This window comes from Mixophyes fleayi, chromosome 6 (assembly GCF_038048845.1).
Source record: "Mixophyes fleayi isolate aMixFle1 chromosome 6, aMixFle1.hap1, whole genome shotgun sequence".
In the NCBI taxonomy this organism is placed as follows: domain Eukaryota; kingdom Metazoa; phylum Chordata; class Amphibia; order Anura; family Limnodynastidae; genus Mixophyes; species Mixophyes fleayi.
In genome coordinates, this window is record NC_134407.1 from 164,722,192 (window position 1) to 164,741,147 (window position 18,956).

General features: G+C 39.7%; 1 protein-coding gene and 1 long non-coding RNA gene across 2 annotated transcripts; one reads left to right on the forward strand and one right to left on the reverse strand.

Moving 5' to 3' along the window:
- Nucleotides 1-275: 275 nt before the first annotated feature.
- LOC142160457 (uncharacterized) lies at nt 276-8,194 on the reverse strand. Its single transcript, XR_012693233.1, has 3 exons — nt 7,647-8,194; nt 567-697; nt 276-371 (listed from the first exon to the last, which is right to left on the reverse strand). It is a non-coding gene; the product is annotated as an uncharacterized LOC142160457 (long non-coding RNA).
- A 3,474-nt stretch (nt 8,195-11,668) lies between these two features.
- On the forward strand, nt 11,669-18,502 carry LOC142094671 (P43 5S RNA-binding protein-like). Its single transcript, XM_075177058.1, has 9 exons — nt 11,669-11,831; nt 12,856-12,956; nt 13,063-13,156; nt 14,046-14,134; nt 15,861-15,934; nt 16,019-16,099; nt 16,468-16,697; nt 16,781-16,834; nt 17,575-18,502. The coding sequence occupies exons 1-9, from the start codon at nt 11,712-11,714 to the stop codon at nt 17,821-17,823; spliced, it is 1,092 nt and encodes a 363-aa protein (XP_075033159.1). The 5' UTR covers nt 11,669-11,711; the 3' UTR covers nt 17,824-18,502.
- Nucleotides 18,503-18,956: the final 454 nt, after the last annotated feature.

Genomic DNA, 18,956 nt, shown 5'->3' on the forward strand with positions numbered 1-18,956 from the left:
GTGGGGCAGTGGCCGATGGTTGGGAATCAGCCTGCATCATGAGTTCTGGGACATCTGGCACGGGCTCTAAGAAAATGTACTCCCCACATTCGTCATCTATGGCTGAAAGTCAGATTTTGGTCTTCTTGTGATGTTCCTTAAGGGAAACAATTAAAAAATAAAAAAAATAATACACATTCTTTACTCACTACCAGATACAGGTGATTGCCATTACAGGAAAACTAATGTTTTTTTTTTTGTTTTTTTTTATCCAACATAGGTGGATTTAACTGCTACACAATCCTCCTCATCTGGGTCCCCTGCTGATGCTGCCGGTGATGCTACCATCTCTGGTCCTGTTGCCACTGTACATGGCTGCTGTAGTGTGGAGGCTGTATTGAAATACATGTGCAATGTTACATAAAATTAATCCTTTCTGGTAACTTACTAATCACCCTTGCTAATAAAAATGATTAAAAAATAAATAGATTTATGTGTTAGATGTATTGTAACCAATTACAAAGCAGGCTGCAGGATAACTGTTTACACATACAATGTACAACAGGACATCATTAGACAATACTCACCAGCCATCGGTTGAGACACAGGTCTGTGTGACCCGGGATATTTATCCCCTCCAGGACCTCTGGGGGTATTAATTGTTTGAACTCCTTATAGGAGGTATATGAGATCACGACAGGAGGCCCACCTCCAGTGGCTATGAAATATAATACATAGGTACCCTACACTATTCACTATTGAATGTAAACATGAACTCAAATCATACAACTTAAAAAATAATTTTTTATTGATACCAAATACACATTTACTAATAACCACAAAGGTCTAAACACATTAACCATTTGACCAGGGTAAAAAAAAACAAAAAAACAAACAAACGACTACATGAATAAATGTGATTCCAAGATGGGAAAATTAACACATCCTAAGGTACAGCATGCTCATGTTATGAGATTCCCTATAAAGTTTGATAAGTTGATGGCTCACATTCTGACAATTATGGGACAGTATTACTGTGAAGTAGTTTGTGGTAATATAGAGGACAATCTGGATATGCACTTTATAGCCAGGGGTCTCCTATTTAATAGGAACATGTATGTTTGGGAGGTGTTTAACTAAATCAGGATCCTTGTATCCCCCTGTGTGATATAATAATGTAAATCCGAACGCCAGTACCTGCAGCAGCTCGACGTTCCTCAGACATCTTCTCCTTCACCCTCCTTTTTATGTCCCTAATTCTTTTGCGACAATTCTCTACTGAATGTTTGAGGTGGCCTACTGCATTCACAGCATCTTAAATTTTCCCACAGATTTTTTGTTATGGATAAATGGTGTTTTTGCAGCAAGGTTGCCTAAAATCCTATCATAAATTGGCACTAAAGAGTGCACAAGAGCACAATTTTCAGAAAAACTAAACCGGACATTACGCCCGGATTTAGTTTTTCCAGCAGAAGGGCCTGGCTGCTCCTCCTGACCTCCTAACTCCTCTCTCTCTCCTCCTCACCTCTCCTTCCTCTCAACATACTCACACGAAGGGGTGGAATAAAATAAAAATGGGAAACAGAAGGGAAAGACAACACAACAAAGGAATACACACTACAAAAAAACAAAAAAAAAACCAAATGGACAAAGAAACGAAAATAAATTGCAAACAAAAGTCAAACCACTAAAGAAAAAAAAACAAAACAAAAAACTGGACAGACAATGAACCAAAATGGAAAAAAAAAAAAAAAAATAACCTTCTCACACCAATAGAAAAACAACCACTAACCCTCCTTAACAAATCTCTCACTATCTCTCTATCTGAAACTCCTTAAACCAATTTCAACTGAAATAAGGAAATACCTGAGCTTTTATAATGTTAGTGAGGTTTAAATCACATGGGATTTGCAGTTCAAAGCGACAACCAATGAGAAATGAGTTTTGTCTTGGCAATGTAAATTGTCACCTAAACACAGGAGTGTTTGAAATCGCCGGAGATAACCAGCGATTTTGAAGATCAGGGTCAAAATCGCAGCTTCATACATTTGATGAGTTTGATGAGTTGTCGCAATTTTAACACGCTGGCAAAATCGGAGCTTGATACATTTACCCCCTGCTCTTGTCTACTGTAAAAGAATGGACCAGAATTAGTGACACCTCTGCTGTAACTCCACCTGATCCTACTATCAACATCCAAAGAATGGTGGAGGATTATTTTTTTGAACTGTATAAAGACAACAGTTTTATCAACAAAGAACAACGTTGCTTGCAGAAGTAATGTAAGCATGGATATCTAAATAGACGTGTTTATGTATTACCTTCCACTTTTTTGCTGGTTCAGCAATTGTTTGTAATCTGCACTTTACATCAAAGGTACCTAACCAGATTATAATTTTGTGGGATTGGGGCCGATTCAAAACTCAATGATGAACTGGCTTTTTGCTGGGAATTACAATGGCTCTTTTTAGTGCATTGTCTGGCACCCTGGTGTGTGTCTGATAAAAGCACGCATCCCGGGTGGGGGGTGATTATTGTAAGTTTGCGAGCAGGGCCTTCTCACCTTTTTCTGTTTTACCCAGTTTGTTTATTAGTTTACTATGTTTGTCCCCAATTGTAAAGCGCTACGGAATATGTTGGCGCTATATAAATAAACAATGATGATTTTGGCATATTTTAGCAATTTTTCCCCAAAAAACACAGATCCAAAAAAAAACCAAGGGTTGTTTTGCCAAAACCAAAACACAAAGCTAATCCAGATCCAAAACCACTTCATGGGGGTCAGTGAGCATCTTTATTCCGAAGTAATGATGTAAAGCTGTTCACATCATTATATATGCGAGTATTGTGAAATGTACAGTTGACTCAAGTGAAAATTATGTGACTTTGGTGTGGTCTAAAACCAGCTCTTCATAGCTTCCTTTTTTCTATTAGGTAACAATATGTATGTATTGGTGAAGGGTAATGTGTTTAAGAACAAGCATATTCTTATGGAGCACATCCACAAACTGAAGGCTGACAAAGCTCGCAAAACTCAGTTGGCATAACTACCCACTGGAGGCTGACTTGTCTGTAACCTGTAGAATCTGGAAGGGTTAATGTGTGTTGGAGCCACAAAATTCTACATTCAGTGTCTGGATTGCATGGAACCTACTAGGGGAAAAAATAAATGAGAAACTGGGTGGCAAGAGGAGGGCAGTCAAAGTACCTGCAATTTATAAGTAGCACTGTTTTAAAAGCATAAAAATAATGTGGATCACCGAATCTCAAACAAATTGTAATCTCTTCAAACTGCTCTCCATCTTAACAAATACTTGTATTCTGACTGGATTTTCCTCAAGGCTAAACTCCCACCATGTGAATCTGTCTTTATACATCTATGAAACCAATGCAGCTTAAGGTGGTAATTCGAGCGTGGGTCTGTATTGTTTTTAGAAATGATAGGCCAACTTGTAAATACTACTTTACCAATATTATGCATACCTGAAGTGAGGGAAAGGAAACACTCAAATCTATCCAGGGCAAATTCAAATTCAGGGCAAACTGAGGAGCAAATGTAATTGTGCCCAAGTTTTTTGCAGGAAAATTCCAAAGAGAACACCATAGTGACAGTAGTGTTATTTGAGCTAAGACCACTTTTTGCATCACTCCAGTGCAAGAATGGTAAAACCAGAAAACAAGTAAATGCAATTAAAAATATTGCACCTCAACAAAAAAAAAACTGCAAGATTTTTGCATTTTTATTTGCGTTTTTTTTTTTTACATATTAAACTATGTCTAATACCATGCAAACAATGAAAACTAGCAATATGTAGCTGTGAACTTTTTATGAACTGGTGCATGGGTAATTAAAGAGAGTTTTCTGTTACCCACAGCAGCACTCACATTTGCTTTCACTTTGTAAACTGTGTCAGAAAATGACAGCTAGAATCTGAAAGGCCGTCTGATTTTTTTTAAAATCATCAACATTTATTTCTATAGCGCCAGCAAATTCCGTAGCGCTTTACAATTGGGAACAAACATTAATAAAACAATACTGGGTAATACATACAGAGGTAAGAAATAAAATGTAAATCTTTTTTACATTAGGAATGCACACTGCTACAAAAATATACCAATTGAGACTAAAGAAAACCCACTCTTCCACCTTTCAATACGGCAATGTTTTTAATCCTAATTGACTCTAGCACTTACTGCAGAGTCGGTATTCTCTGACTAAACCATAGTTGTTATGCTGCATTCAGAGAATCTTCTCCGCAGATTTGCACTGTTTATTGCGGTTATACTGTTACATGAAATGACAATTACTACATAAGGAATTTAGGGCAGCTTGTAATTATGAATCATTCAAATAGTTGCAATGCTGTATTGAGTTTACCACTGCAGGCAGTGCTGGAGTTGGGGACTAGGTAAGTGGAGATGTTTTACTATAGGATGGTGCTAGGCTCTAATGACTGCAGGTGGAGAAACAAGTTCTGTTCCTTGTGCCATCAGAAACACATGAAGATATTGGTCACGCCGTTTTAGCATTTACCTCAAGCACTCTATGTTGAATGGTAACACTAGTGGTCATGGTGGAATTTAGGCTTAAGGATGTTTGATCTACAGTAATGTTTATGCTGATAAGCTAGATTGATTGTTATTTCAGCAGAGTGGAGTACATCTTTCCAGCACTCTACCTCTCAATCAGGCAGAAGCCTGCAGATCCCAGACAAAAGAAGGCAATGCAGCATCATGAGGAGAGTCTCCAGGCCAAGAAAGATGAGATTATCAAGACAGATTCAAAGGAAGAAGAGTCCAGGAATAACCAATATATTTACTTGCTTAAGAAATGGACCTTTCATCCCCACCAAACATATGGCTAAAGTGAAAAAGTGCATTTAATTTCTACAAAATTGCTATGGCTTTTGAGTGTCTTTTCGATTGAATACAAATAGGCTAAAATTAAAAATTGATTCTTGAACAAACAGCTGATACCACTATGAAGTGCATATCATTAATTTGTAACTTTAGGTATTTATTGTGTATTTTGGCTTTTGTGTGATCCTAGGAGTAATACCACAGGACCAGATATTTTGAATATCTCCAATTAATGGGCTTGTTCACTTTTGGACAACCACTTCATTTAAATATGCCCCCTCTGTACAGCAAATCAGGATTAATCATTTTTTTTGTCTGATGCATAGAGCCATCAGAGCACTGGTGGAAAAGTTTTACCGGTGGCTCTATTGTAGCCCTGCACTTTGAGGGAGAAATAAGCACCATTACCATGGTCCAGCTGCATTCTTTTTAAAGGGGTGTCCTAAAATGGACACCCCTTTTACTAAACTGGAAGCCATTAATATTTTGTGACTTGTCATAAATTGGGAGTTTAGATCACTCCCTGCCTTGAAGTATTCATATTTTATTTTGTTACTCACTTGGTCTTAAAATGACTTTATAGTGGTTTGCAAGGGAAGTTGCAATCAAACAAAAGAAAGCAAAGTAAATTTAAAATATCTGACTAATACACAGGTAATGGAGACAAGCGAACATTATATAGATGCCTTAGCATCTTATCAAAACTGTTGTATCCATATGGCAGTGGTTATTAACTCTGTTCCACTGGGAAGTGAGAATTGTATCCAAAGTTTGTAGATATTTTGGTTTAATGTGAAGTTCCGAGAGTATGGGTAATAATTTTTATACAAGCACCCAGTGTCGGACTGGGGCATGAAGGGCCCACCGGGGGACTGCAACGCTAGGGGCCCACCAGAGGGGGTGTGGCCAGCCATCATAGAGGCGAGACCAGACACTGGAGGGGGAGTGGTCAGCCCATGAAGGACAGCTAGCGGCATATTGTAGTATATAAAGAATGCAGTGTATATAATAATGTGTACTCTAATAATGCTGCACCTCCTTGAGGGCGTGCCTAGACTGAAGAGCACTAGGCCACTTTCAGGCACGTGGCAATACAGTGAAGAGCAGAGAACATAGATAAATTAATCTCAGCTGTTTAAGGAATCAGGGTAAGTATTGCTGTCTGTACTACTCTATCTCACATCCCTCCTACCACTCACCAGATAAAATACATCACCAAATACTACACTATCCCTCACTCACTGCAATAGCCCTTGTTCACCACCACTCCCTGTTTCCACACCTTACCCACCAATATGCTCCCAGCCACTCCGTCGCACCATACCTCACCCACTAAAATACCCCTCACTCATCACCCCTCCTTAGCACCATAACTCACCCACTACCACTTCTTGACACCAAAAGAAAAGTTTATAACATTCTTATTTATTAAATAAATGAAATTGTCCTATCTCTCAATAGCATCCTCTGCTATTCATTGCTATTGAGTTTTTTGTGATAGCTGCCTTGTTAGGTGGAAATGGTCATGGAAATATTCATTGAGTAAAACTGAACTAAATTTTCCACTATATGTGGCTCTGCAACAGTGCAAGTGGGGGCAGAGAGCGGACTGTAGACCAACTACCAGCTGTATCAGATACCACCACACAAGTACAATATGGTGGCTGGCCTGGCTGAGACCAGCCATGAATAAATCTCCATAGCAAGTGCTGGCCCTATTAACCAGAACCAGCACCTTTCAAAGAAAATGAATCCTACACTGGAGATTTCATGCCACCCAACCTTTCTCCCTAGTCGGTGGCACATATCGCATTGCCCTACATAGGGCCCTGCACAGTACAGTAGTGTAATAGTACAGTGTCTTGCTTGTATTATAAATGACCTACAGTACACTATGTTTAACCGTTCTAGTTATTTCTATGTGGGTACAGCACACATGACAATCGTCTTCTTGTTTCCTGGCTAGCATACAAACAAACAAATAATAATGGCAACAACAATTAATAATAAGTGTGTACTTAGACAAGGCTCCTGTATGAGTAGAAGGATACACATTATCCTAGGCTATTGATTGGGTTGCAGGTGGACCCAATATATATTATATTTCAAGTGCTGGGCTTGCGCTCCTCCAAGTTGGGGAAAAGGGTCATTGGGTGCTACCACAGACCCCTAGGGGTTGTCTAAAGACCCCTCAAGAGTTTACAAGATAAATCATTTTGAGGAGAGGGCTCAAAGGGGAAGGGATTAGAAGGGGGATAGGGAAATGCAGTACTAGTAGTACGTAGCCAATTACCTGTGCAATTTTTGGGGTTATTTTCTTTTTACTATGTGTCCACTAGGTGAGTGTGGTGGTGAGATTATTTGAAAATCAGCACCCAATTTTGTGTGAAAGAAATAGTATCTATATGCAAAAATGTCTGTTTATGCAAACTGGGATGATGTACAGTTAATAAATATACTATATCAAGCACAAATCACAGTAGTAGTAATTCAATGCAACTGGTTGCTAGGATGGATTATAGAATATTGATTATAGACAAGTTAAAACATGGATTAAATTATCAATTATATGATAGTCATGAAAAAAAATTAAAGGATTCTCTTAAAAATAAATTGCAGCAGTGTTGCATTTCTTATGAATAACAGAGTATCTACAAATGCATGAACGTTTATAATTGTTCCAATATCCAAATCCAACCAATCCTAAAATTATAGTAATGTCCAATGTAAACGCTGTAAACAGTGGCTGAATCCCAGGAAGTTATACATGTACAGTATATGTATATTTATTAAGTTCAGTTACTTACTGTGCCCACGTTTCCTGCTCCCCATAGCTCTATTCCTTCTGGTATCTGCATGCTCTCAGTGTACACCTCCCAGCCAGTAACGCGGATCCTGCAGCAGAGCCGAGTTGCAGGAAGTGATGATTCCTTTACTTCCTGTATTGCGGTCCCGGAGCCAGACGCTGCTTATACGCGTTCAACATGTGCACTGTTGTCTGTTGCATTCCCTGGGAGTTGGGTCTGGGCACATGGTTTGCAGCCGTGGCGCCCTCGTTACGGCTCTGGGGACTCGCGGATAAAACACTATGGGCCTGGGTGGGCTCAGCCTACATATGAAAGGGGGCGTGGTCCTAAAGAAGCAGGGCCTACCAGTGATTTTCCAGGTGTCCCGGCAGCCCAGTCTGACGCTGCAAGCACCATCAAGGCAGAGAGAGAAGCTAGTAAACATTGACTAAGAAGCAATCTAGAGGAATTATGAGGGATTTATTTGGGAATAAGACAAATGAGTAATATTTCAGGTTCTGCTGTGATGATACCAAAAAGCATCAATAGGTAATGAAGAAAATTTGTCTCAAAAATCTTAGTGGGGAGTTGACATCTGACATCAGGAGCCTTATCTTAATACAATTAAGAAAAAGAAAAAAAAAAGCACTGTCAAAATTTTAGTTAAGTCAAGTCAGAGGGAAAGGAAGCACAGAGAGTTGGGCATTAATTTTCTTATGCTGCGTAGCAATCTGACTAAAGGCCTTGTCAATCATCTCTGCATTTACAGGTTCACTAATAAAGGAATGTATAATTCTCAAAGAGGGACGCTAAAAGCCAATGTAACATTTATAGCTGGTCCTGTTGGGGTCAGACATTACAAATAACTTTATTAGAAGGACTGGCAGATTTTTAGTGACATTTCTCTGGTAATATATTTTTGCTCTTTTGGCTAATATAGTATTGTCCCTGGGGCTTAAAGATGTTCCCAGCAGGAGATGGACTGACACTTGTTCAAGGGGCCAGTTACTGAAAGTCCAAGGTGCTGCCTGAGCCAGGGGTACCAGAAACATGCACTGGTAGCTGGGGGATACCACGTGTACTTAGTAAGGTACACCGCACCAGGTTTTTTTTGGTCTTTTTTATTTCTCACAACAGCTTTTATTTCCTTGCTCTGTACTTATTTACTTAATTGACGCATGCAACCAAATTTTTTCACATGGGTTGTCCACGTTTTGCTTTTGAGGGGTTTGGGTGAGACCCTTATGGGCAGACCTCTCCTCAAGTCATCAGAGGCCATCTTCTGGGAGCTGATGGTGCAGTCTCCAGAGAGTAGCTTCAACCAACCTCGGGGAGAAAGGGTCCCACTGTGCAGTGGAGAAATGTCTGAAGATCTTTACCCCTTAAGGAGCCTTATGACTGCAGGGCTTGGGGATGTCAATGCCTCCTTTAGCTTTGGCAAAAGGGGGCATAGAGACCCTTATTCCTCTCTGGGGCCCTATGGACTCTTTCCTTTTACAGATCCAAGGCTCCAACAGAGTCACTGCACTGCCCTGGGATATTTGAAGCAGTGCCGTAACTAGACGTTTTAGTGCCCTGGGCGAGACAGGGCACCGGCGCCCCCCCCATTGAAGTGGGAGTGACATTTGACAAGTGGGTGTGGCTAACCTAATGTGGAGGTGTGGCTAGCACTTTACTGAGAGCATTCTGTTACACATCTTTGTAAATGCATGATATATATATCTATATACATATAGCCATCTCTCTCGATATATATATATATATATATAATGACTTTCTGACTATTATACTATATATAAAAGAAACTGGAGAATACCAGCGCTCTCCGTATATATCTATGAAGGCTGACAAAACTGTGGGGAGATTGAGAGGAAAGACCTAATCCTCTCTAAGTGAATAGAAATTATAACAAAATATACTGGTCAGAACCAAAAGATGGAATATTGTACCTACTTGATAATCCAGCGCAATTTGTCTGATCAGCACCAGGATACATGATCCCAATGCTTGTGCGATATTTATAGCAGTTTGCTCAAGTCAGGTTTTGCATGGAACTCTACTTGAACAAATTCTTCTAAGCACTCATCTGTAGGATACTGAAAATTGCTGCCTAACTACCACAGGAATCCACGCAAACAATCTTGGTGTGCCTACCTCTAGAAGACATGTTCATAAAACAAACATTTTTATGCATACAGTTTGTAGTATAATTTCTTCTATTAACACATGTTAAATAAAATCTGTTTTGGCATATTTCATTGGGTTATAAAAACAATACAACCAAATGACCATATTTAATATAGGCTACAAATGACATCACAATTAGCAACCATATGTTGCATTTCTAAACAATTACATTAAATAATGAAAACAAATAATGCAACAAAAAACAAACTTCATTTTATTTTATATTGTCCTTCTCTCGACATCACTTTCTTTTTAATTACATACCTAGCTGATTATAATGTGTTATATATCATATTGTAACAATAGATTATATAATATGTTCTATTACAGTACTGAACACGGGCAGATTTATCAAAATGCAAAAAGCCTGTTTGCGTTAAAAACCTGATGTTTTAGTTAGCAAAGGGCTTGTTTTTGCTTCGCCCTACATACAAACAAGATTAGCCTGACTAAGCAAGACAGTCACGTAAATACAGAGACTGCCACAACAGATCAGGACAGTCTCTCTCCTACCTGTCTTGTCACTTTCACCACATGTGGCTGCTGACGTCTTTAGGTCAGTTGTTGCTTGTCTGGATCCTGGAACATTGGATGCCTATTAGGAAAAAAAATAGGTACATGAAATAAAAAAAATAAAAAAACTCCAACCATCCCGGTGTTAAATCAATAGCACCAATGTTTTATAATTAGGCCTCCCCAGCATTAAAGGTCCAATCATACCATCTTAAATTGACAGGCCACTCTAATAAATTAAATTGTCGCACCAGCACCCCACAAATAAATTAGCACCCATTATATTAACATCCCCTACCCTCCCTTCACACAAACTCATTATATTAACATACCCTCCCTCACCTACACGTTCTATTAACATACCCTACCTCACCTACACGTTCTATTAACATACCCTACCTCATCTACACGTTCTATTAACATCCTCTCCCTCACCTACACGTTCTATTAACATCCTCTCCCTCACCTACACATTCTATTAACATCCTCTCCCTCACCTACACGTTCTATTACCATCCTCTCCCTCACCTACACGTTCTATTACCATCCTCTCCCTCGCCTACACATTCTATTACCATCCTCTCCCTCACCTACACGTTCTATTAACATCCTCTCCCTCACCTACACGTTCTATTAACATCCTCTCCCTCACCTACACGTTCTATTAACAGCCTCTCTCCCACCTACACCTACACCTACACATACTTGGCAGCACAGTGGCGTAGTGGTTAGCACTTATGCCTCACAGCACTGGGGTCATGAGTTCAATTCCCGACCATGGCCTTATCTGTGTGGAATTTGTATGTTCTCCCTGTGTTTGCATGGGTTTCCTCCAGGTGCTCCGGTTTCCTCCCACACTCCAAATACATACAGGTAGGTTAATTGGCTGCTATCAAAAATTGACACTAGTTTCTCCCTCTCTGTGAGTGTGTGTCTATATTAGGGAATTTAGACTGTAAGCTCCAGTGGGGCAGGGACTGATGTAAATGGGTTCTCTGTACAGCGCTGCAGAATTAGTGGCGCTATATAAATAAATGATGATGATGATATAATAATATACCCTCCCTCACCTAAACATACACTTACCTTGGTCCGTCCGCGCTGTGTGAACTGCGCCTGTCACGTGGTTGGCATCCCATGTGACACCGGGTCGCTCAGCAATAGGAGGGGATCCGCGGCTAATGACAGCAGGTGGCTCATCACGCCCCTGCTAATGACTATAACGGTTATTTTGCACCTGGACGAGTTGTTCGTCCTGCCCCCTTTTACTTCAACCAGGTGAGTGGTGTCAGCTTGTGTGATGTGAACCAGCTGGGGGAAGGGGGGTTTATAAGGGGTAGGATCTGCGCTGTAAGGGGGTAGTTAGTGGATGTCTGTGTGGTAGAAATGCATATGATGAATAACGTGGAGAGGAAGCCGGTCTTCTCCTGCACCTCGCCGGGGTGCAGGGCAACCTTCAAAAAACAGCTGCGACTACAAGAGCATGTGGCTCGGCACGCCGGCCAGGTGATATGGTCTTTAGTGCTCTCTACATGGCGTGTGGGGTAGATACTCTGTCAGTTCTCAGTCATTTATGTTTTCGAAACAGTATGTAGGTTTATATACAAACGTACAGTATGGAGTGTGTAGGTGCTGTATGGTGGATTAACCACTCGCCGTAGAGAATCTTAAGATGCTGCTATCAGAAGTCCGTATTCCTGTGTTTGTCAGGCGTGGTGATAGATCCCTACATTGGACAAGTAGGAGACTGGAGTCCGTGAATATTTCAATATTATCAAAGTCATTGCCAGTGTGCTTTGGGGTGATAAAATATTACAATAGTCTGCACAAAGCTTTGTTTTATGACTTGGATGGGGATGTTCAATTCATCATGTTTTGGTTAACTTCCGTATTTAGGGTTGTCCCATCAGCCATTTACACTGAACATGTGTATTACTCGTGCTGCTACTTATCTCGTTTCTGTGCAAATCTGAATCTGCACAAATGTAAATGCAGTTTGAAATACATGTGGTAGGGAGGATATCATTATGAACTACAAGTGCAAAATATAGCAATATGGAACTGTCATGGAGTACCTATTGCTAACAGGTTGGAAACTGCTATTTTGTTTGCTGAATTAACACTTGTGAGTTTAATGGAAGCTATTGGCTCCCTAGTGTCTATTAATGATCCTTTGCATTGTCCTGTTCACTATAACTTATCTTGGTGATAAGAAACTATTTTTAGTGTCTGTATTAAAATTGTTCAGCCAGGACAGTGGCTCCTGGCATATTCACTGCTAATGTGCAGCCATTGTGACAAAAGGCAGAAGTATATTTTGCTATAATGGTCTTACTAGATCCTAATGAATAGATAGGCTGTGCTAATGTAACTATCATACAAATTCAACCCACAAATGTGTGAAGTTGATGTGTACACACAAAAAACACATGTAAGGGTAATAATTTACTATTTAAAAAAAAAATAAAGGAGGGGGGGGCCTGTAAATCCCTTTCTAGCATTATTTAGGCATTGACTTCTTTTGGCACAGAAACCATGGCACTGTGACAAGCCTGACTGTGGGAAGTCCTTTACCCGCATAACCCATCTCCAGAGACACATGCAGAAACACTTTGGTGTTAAGAAGTACAGGTGAGTCTCTCTAATACACCTTAGCCTATGTATTGTGCTTGACCTACCACCACTGGAAGTCATGGGCTTAAAATGTGTGTGTCCCTTACAATTGTTTTGTTTCTAGCTGTCCATCTCCTGGTTGCAGAGCTGCTTTTGTGGTGATGAAGGCTTTAAAGCGTCACCAAAAGTATAAACATGGGAGAACAGCACCACTAAAGGTGAGTTTAGAAGTAGCTGTGTAAAAACACACCAGTAGTAGTTTCTCTGCTATAGCCTTGAGTGCATATAATGGAGTTGCAATGTATTGTTCATACCAGTTTAGGCATTGTCAAAATTGAAGCACTTAATGGTTAATAAGAGAAATGTCTTCTGTTTAAGCAAACTGACATCTCTTTTGGAAGTGCTTTGTGCCCTGGAAGTTTGCATTGTAACTTTGTTAGCTATTTAAGTGAGAGTATGTGCACACTTAACCAACCGAGGTTACACAATCTGTCAAAAGTCACAGTTCAGTGAAGCTTTTTTTTTTTTTTTGCGAGCGCATGCTATTCAACACATTGCTGTTCAGACAAGCCATGTTGAAAGCAAATGTGTTCAGGCACTAGGCTCAACGGTCTTAACTGGATGGTATTCAGTCATTTGCACAAATTGTTTTATATTGGACACAATCCAATTCTTACTAAAAGCTTGTGTAAATGTGCTCTAAAGACCTGTTTTGCAAATATGATGCCTATCTAATGGCTTACTGGAAACATTCTTTAGCAGACTGTACCTAAAACTATCTTGTTGACTCTGTTTTTGTCAGATGAGTATATAAGACTAGATCCCACTGAGGCATGAGACACGTTGGTATCTTCACAATTTTTTTTTATTTTTTTTTTTGTTCTCAACCCTGCTCTGGTTAAATTGACATTGACCAAATTGATACCTGGCTCCCTAAGCATGGAGTCTGCTGGAAAACCATTAGCCAATATAATCCCTGCTCTCTATTTATATTGTAGTTACATACACCATTAGATACACCATTAGAAATGGCCACTTCACTCAAGTAGTAGTCATAGCTAAGCGTACATGATTAACTTTTTTTTTTTTTTTTTGTACTCCTCCTAGTGCTCTGTACCAGGATGCCCCAAGACCTTTCAAAAAAAGAGGGCCTTAAAGCGCCACATGACCGAGCATATTGGGGAGCCTCAGCATGTGTGAGTACAACAGGCCAAGGAATAAGTGAATAGCACTCACGCTTCTCTTGCCTGGCTAACTATGTGAAGGTGTAATACAGTATTTGTGCCCTGCCTCTTGTAATGCATATCAATTTTCTACCAAGTTAATGTTTCTTATTTCTGGCATGTCTGCTTGCTGTGGAAGTAACTGCTGTGTATGTCTGCTACCAACTGCTCCTCTAGCTGAAGCCTTTACTGCAAAAGCATACTCTATTTGAAATGGTCCAAAGAGGGGCATTCAATCTGATATAAAAAAAAAAAAAATATTTTGGCAATTGCTCATGTGTTTCAAGACTATAATCCCCAGTCCCTCTTTGGCCTAATGTATGGACAAAATCTTTCAAATATCAGTCTGGTTCTTTATTCAGTATGAGATTGATCATACCATGATTTGTCATAGATATGAATTTGTGTTTATGCTTGTGCATCAAACTTTGCTCTACAAATAAAAATGCTGCAGTATTTACCCAGAACCCAGGTGTGGAAAAAAAACACCCTGTACTCAATCCCAACAAAAGCCACATGTGCCTTTTTTTTTTCTCTTCTCCCTAACACTTATCAATCACTTGGGCTGTAGGTAACACTTTACAATACTTGCCTGCCGCCTGAATTTAGGGTAGTTCTGCCAGGAGAACAGTCCACCCTTCTGTGCCTTGCCCACTTCTTAGTGGATGGTATGGAGGTCTCCATGACATGATTTGCATAGAAATGTGTCATTTTGGCCCCACAGCTCAATTTATGCTCTGTGGCCCAAAATGACACATCACTGCATCATGTTCCCACTATAGTTGCCATATCCTCAAGGAAGTTGGATACAGTGGACAAGTGTGCACCTCACCCAGCAATTCCTTTCCAGTGCTCGCAGCTTCAGAAGGTGACAGCTCCTGCTTTACTTTAACTATTGGCCTAATCCCAGAGCTTTCTAAATTGTTTCACTCTAATATTTGTAAAGCTGAAGTCTGCTTTTACTGTGTCTTGGTAATCTACAGAGTGATGGTAATAAGAGTATGGTAAGCTCTGGTTATTGGGGACAGCTGTTCTGAGAACCTAACAATACCCCTGAATTTCCTAATGTTGGGTTTCATGTTCACTGGCTAGAGGGCATTGAGTGACTTATTGATGAACCTGTTGATCCTCCCTAACTTTATATTTTTCCATCTTTCCTTGGATGGCCATTTGTCACCAGTCTTAAACCTTCCTGAGACTGTTGGGCTGCTGTGACATCATTGGTTCGTTTGCGGTCTCTGAACACTGCAGCCTGCTGCATAGGAATGAACATGATGGATAAATACAATATCTATTTTACTTGCTCTTCAATAAAGGCAATGTGAGCAAAATGGCTAAGAACATATCTGCTTGCAAACTTGGTTTGCACCAGAGTTGAGAAGGGTGCCACTTATATTAATCACTTGTAGGTAATGTGTGAGAAAAATGTACTTTTTAAGCATTATTATTTCTACATCAAGGTAAATTCCACAATTGTATGATGTGAAATATCTTGCATTCAAATTTTTTTTTCTTTCTGGGTGCCTCACTATTCTTGGCTCAAGGAATGTGCATGAAGTCAGTAGGGGGGTTAACAAAGTATCTGTTCTAAAGTAGGATGCATAACAGGAAGGGGTGTTGCAGTTAAAAACTATGTCAAAATATGTGCCCATCAATCTTGATCACTGTTTTTATGCTTTCTCCATTTTCTGGTCTTTAGCTGTGATCATGCAGGCTGTGAATGGAAATCTTACTCTGGGGCCAGTCTTGTAGCTCACCGCCGGCACCATGCAGGTGATTGCCAATAAAGACGAGGCAATATTTTGTCAGAGGACTTGTTTAGCAGAAGTGGTCTGTAATCTAAATTGTATCTTACAGGTTACCGCTGCCCTTACCAAGGCTGCCAAATTACATCTCCAACCTGGACAGCTCTACAGAAACATCGCAAAAAGCATCCATGTCAGTACTAATAATTGTTTCTCATGCCAATAGTCAATGTTAATTTCATGGAATGATTCTGCACTACACTTTATATGTGGGTCTTCAGTTGGAGTGCCAATCTAGCTTGTTCTGATATAATTTTGTCTAAATCTTCCAAATGGTGAATAAGGACAACTTCCAACACTGTTCACTCAATAGTAAATTTGACTTGACAAGAACATAGGCTTGGAGTGAATGTTTCTTTATATTCCATTCATTTTGGGAAACTGCTTTGTAATTGTTTCTGTGGGTGATTAAGCAATACAGTGAGTTGGGTCCATGGCTTAAACACCCTAGGCTCTTGTTGATTTGCTACTGAATTCCTCCCCTCCCTCATATTTCCTTAGTGGATCTCCAGTGCATAAAATGTAAGAAGCCATTCAGAACCCAGAGCACTCTGCGGAGACACAAAGCAACCCATATTGACAGGCGTATCATCTATATCTGCCCCCGTGAGGACTGTAAGAAAACATTTACTACCGTCTTCAATCTGACGCACCACATACGCAAGAACCATCTGTGCCTGCAGACCTACCACTGTTACCATGCTGGCTGCAATCGCACCTTTGCTATGAGGGTATGTATGGAGTGTAAAAATACTTGTGGAATACAACAACTGGGATGGTAGAAACTTTGTATTTACAATATTTCTCCATTTAGGAAAGTTTGATTCGACATCTTGTTGTTCATGATCCTGATAGGAAGAAGTTAAAGGTAAGAATAGAAGCAGATGGCAATTCTGATTTAAAAATGTGTAGTTATATTTGAGTTTAGCATTATCACAAACTATAGTACAAGAATGTTTACACTAGGGAGTATTTGAGATCTGTTTTATCAAAAGTACCTGCATTCATTAATAACCAACTGAATGTCTTCAAATATGCCATCTACCTATTTGCCACCATGTTGCTAGAAAAGCAATCTAGTGCTGCGCCCACTCCTGGTAGAGCAGAGACTCAAAGTGCCACTAGAGCCTTGTGATGACAGCACAGCAATATCCAGCCTGAAATCCTGACTTCTATTTTGCTCACTTCTAGTAAAAGTGCAAGCAAAAAATGAGCAGATTTCTCCATAATAACCAGAAGTGCACATTGCATAAGGGTCTGGTAGCACATAATTAAATTCAAACCTACGCCTGTATACTGTGCAGTACCTCATCTGTAACATGCTTGGCAACCGGCAAACTCCCATCTTTAATATAAATCCAATGCCAAAGATGAGCTAGAACAGACAACCACCAAAGGAGGAAAATTCCCTAGTGCTGGGTTGGTACTATGAATCTAATAAATGGATTACACTTGATGAATTAGCTTGGTTAGTTGACTATATTGTAGGATGTATATTCCATACCGTCCAACATTTGTAACCTTTTTAACTGATGCTGTTTTACAGTCCTTTCCCCCACCTGTTATTTCAGTTGCCATCCACTTACAATATGCATTAATCTTACACAGCTTAAATTCAATTTGAGACCCCCAAAGAAGCATTTAAGAAAAACCCTCCACCCGCTTCCCTCCATGGAGCAGGACCTCAGTCGCCTCTTCAATCAAAAACTTGTATTCCGAAGCAAGGCCCAGCTGGAGAGCAATCTTTCCAGCCTCTTTAATGAGCGAAAGTTCCGCACTCCTGCCCTGCCAGAGGTAAACCTAAGCAGTCTCTTCCAGCTGCCTTCTCCAGGTGCCAAGGTAGAGAAGGCTGCCTGAAACAGTGAACACAAGCAAAGGCAGCAAGGAGTTCCTGTAACTACATTGAAACTGATCCCTGCAACACTTTTGTTCTATGGATGTCTGTAATGGATTTTTACAGGCCTGTTTATTAATTGACTTAAAAGAATACAGCCCAGCAACTATTTTTAGATATTTTGTGAGCAGTATGCTCATACCAGCACTATTTTTAATTTTGTTAAACTGGGAGTTTAATTTAATATGGTAGTTTAGAACAAAATTTAGCAGTATGCTACTTTTACTTTCAAACAGTATAGCTATGAATTTTTGCTGTCATTGTATGGGTAAGACAATAAATTTAATTTATTAAATGTGTTCTTAAAAACTCCCACTAGGTGGCACTCTTGCCTGTTTGTTTTTTACTTGTAAGGATGTTCAGATGTTGTGAATTCTGGTGCTACAACACATTTATATTGTTTTAAGTGACATTGTGTTATTCCTCCACCTGCATCCTAAGCACAATAGAGAAATATCTTGTGCTGAGGGCCAATCCAGGAGATATTGTTTATAATTTATTTTATTTATTTTTTTTGCTCATGCCTTCACTACCAGTGTTATATATTTCTATATTCCCCAATGCACCACATATGTAGAAAATAAGTAAAAAATCTTGTCCTAATGTCTACAATACATGATTAAAGAAATGTATGAAGTTTGAGTACTGCATCTCTTGCCCTAGGCCTTAGCATAACATCTTTCAATACTTCAGTGGTCCATAAAAAAGTGGCCAAATTGTGTCTTGTACTTTACATTCCAGTCCCAACTAATTTCAGCAGCAGTAAGATGGAAACTTGTTCTCCACTGAATTTTCTATGGTGTGTGGTTCTGGTACCCTAGTAAGCCTCACTTCTGCATTGTGGGGGAGTACTATAACTGAAATAAATTCCAATGGTTCACTATTGGATTATGCATAACTATTTAAGTTTTGAAATAGCATTACGATGTTCTATTAAGCCAATTGGGTTGTTTGGCAGTGTAATTAACAGAAGTGCACACCATGTTAAAGTACTGGCATGTATGTGCTTGTAGCCTGGTGGGGAAAGTTATTGGTAAGACCAATCTGGAAGATATTGGGGAAACAATAGCAACTTTTTTTTGAAGGGTTAAGAACC

Bases quoted from the DNA above. Each gene is read 5' to 3' on its own strand.
- LOC142094671 (XM_075177058.1), top strand. From the start codon at position 11,712: ATGCATATGATGAATAACGTGGAGAGGAAGCCGGTCTTCTCCTGCACC. The intron at 15,935-16,018 runs GTGATTGCCAAT...TGTATCTTACAG, and splicing joins TCACCGCCGGCACCATGCAG to GTTACCGCTGCCCTTACCAA. The intron at 16,835-17,574 runs GTAAGAATAGAA...AATCTTACACAG, and splicing joins CTGATAGGAAGAAGTTAAAG to CTTAAATTCAATTTGAGACC.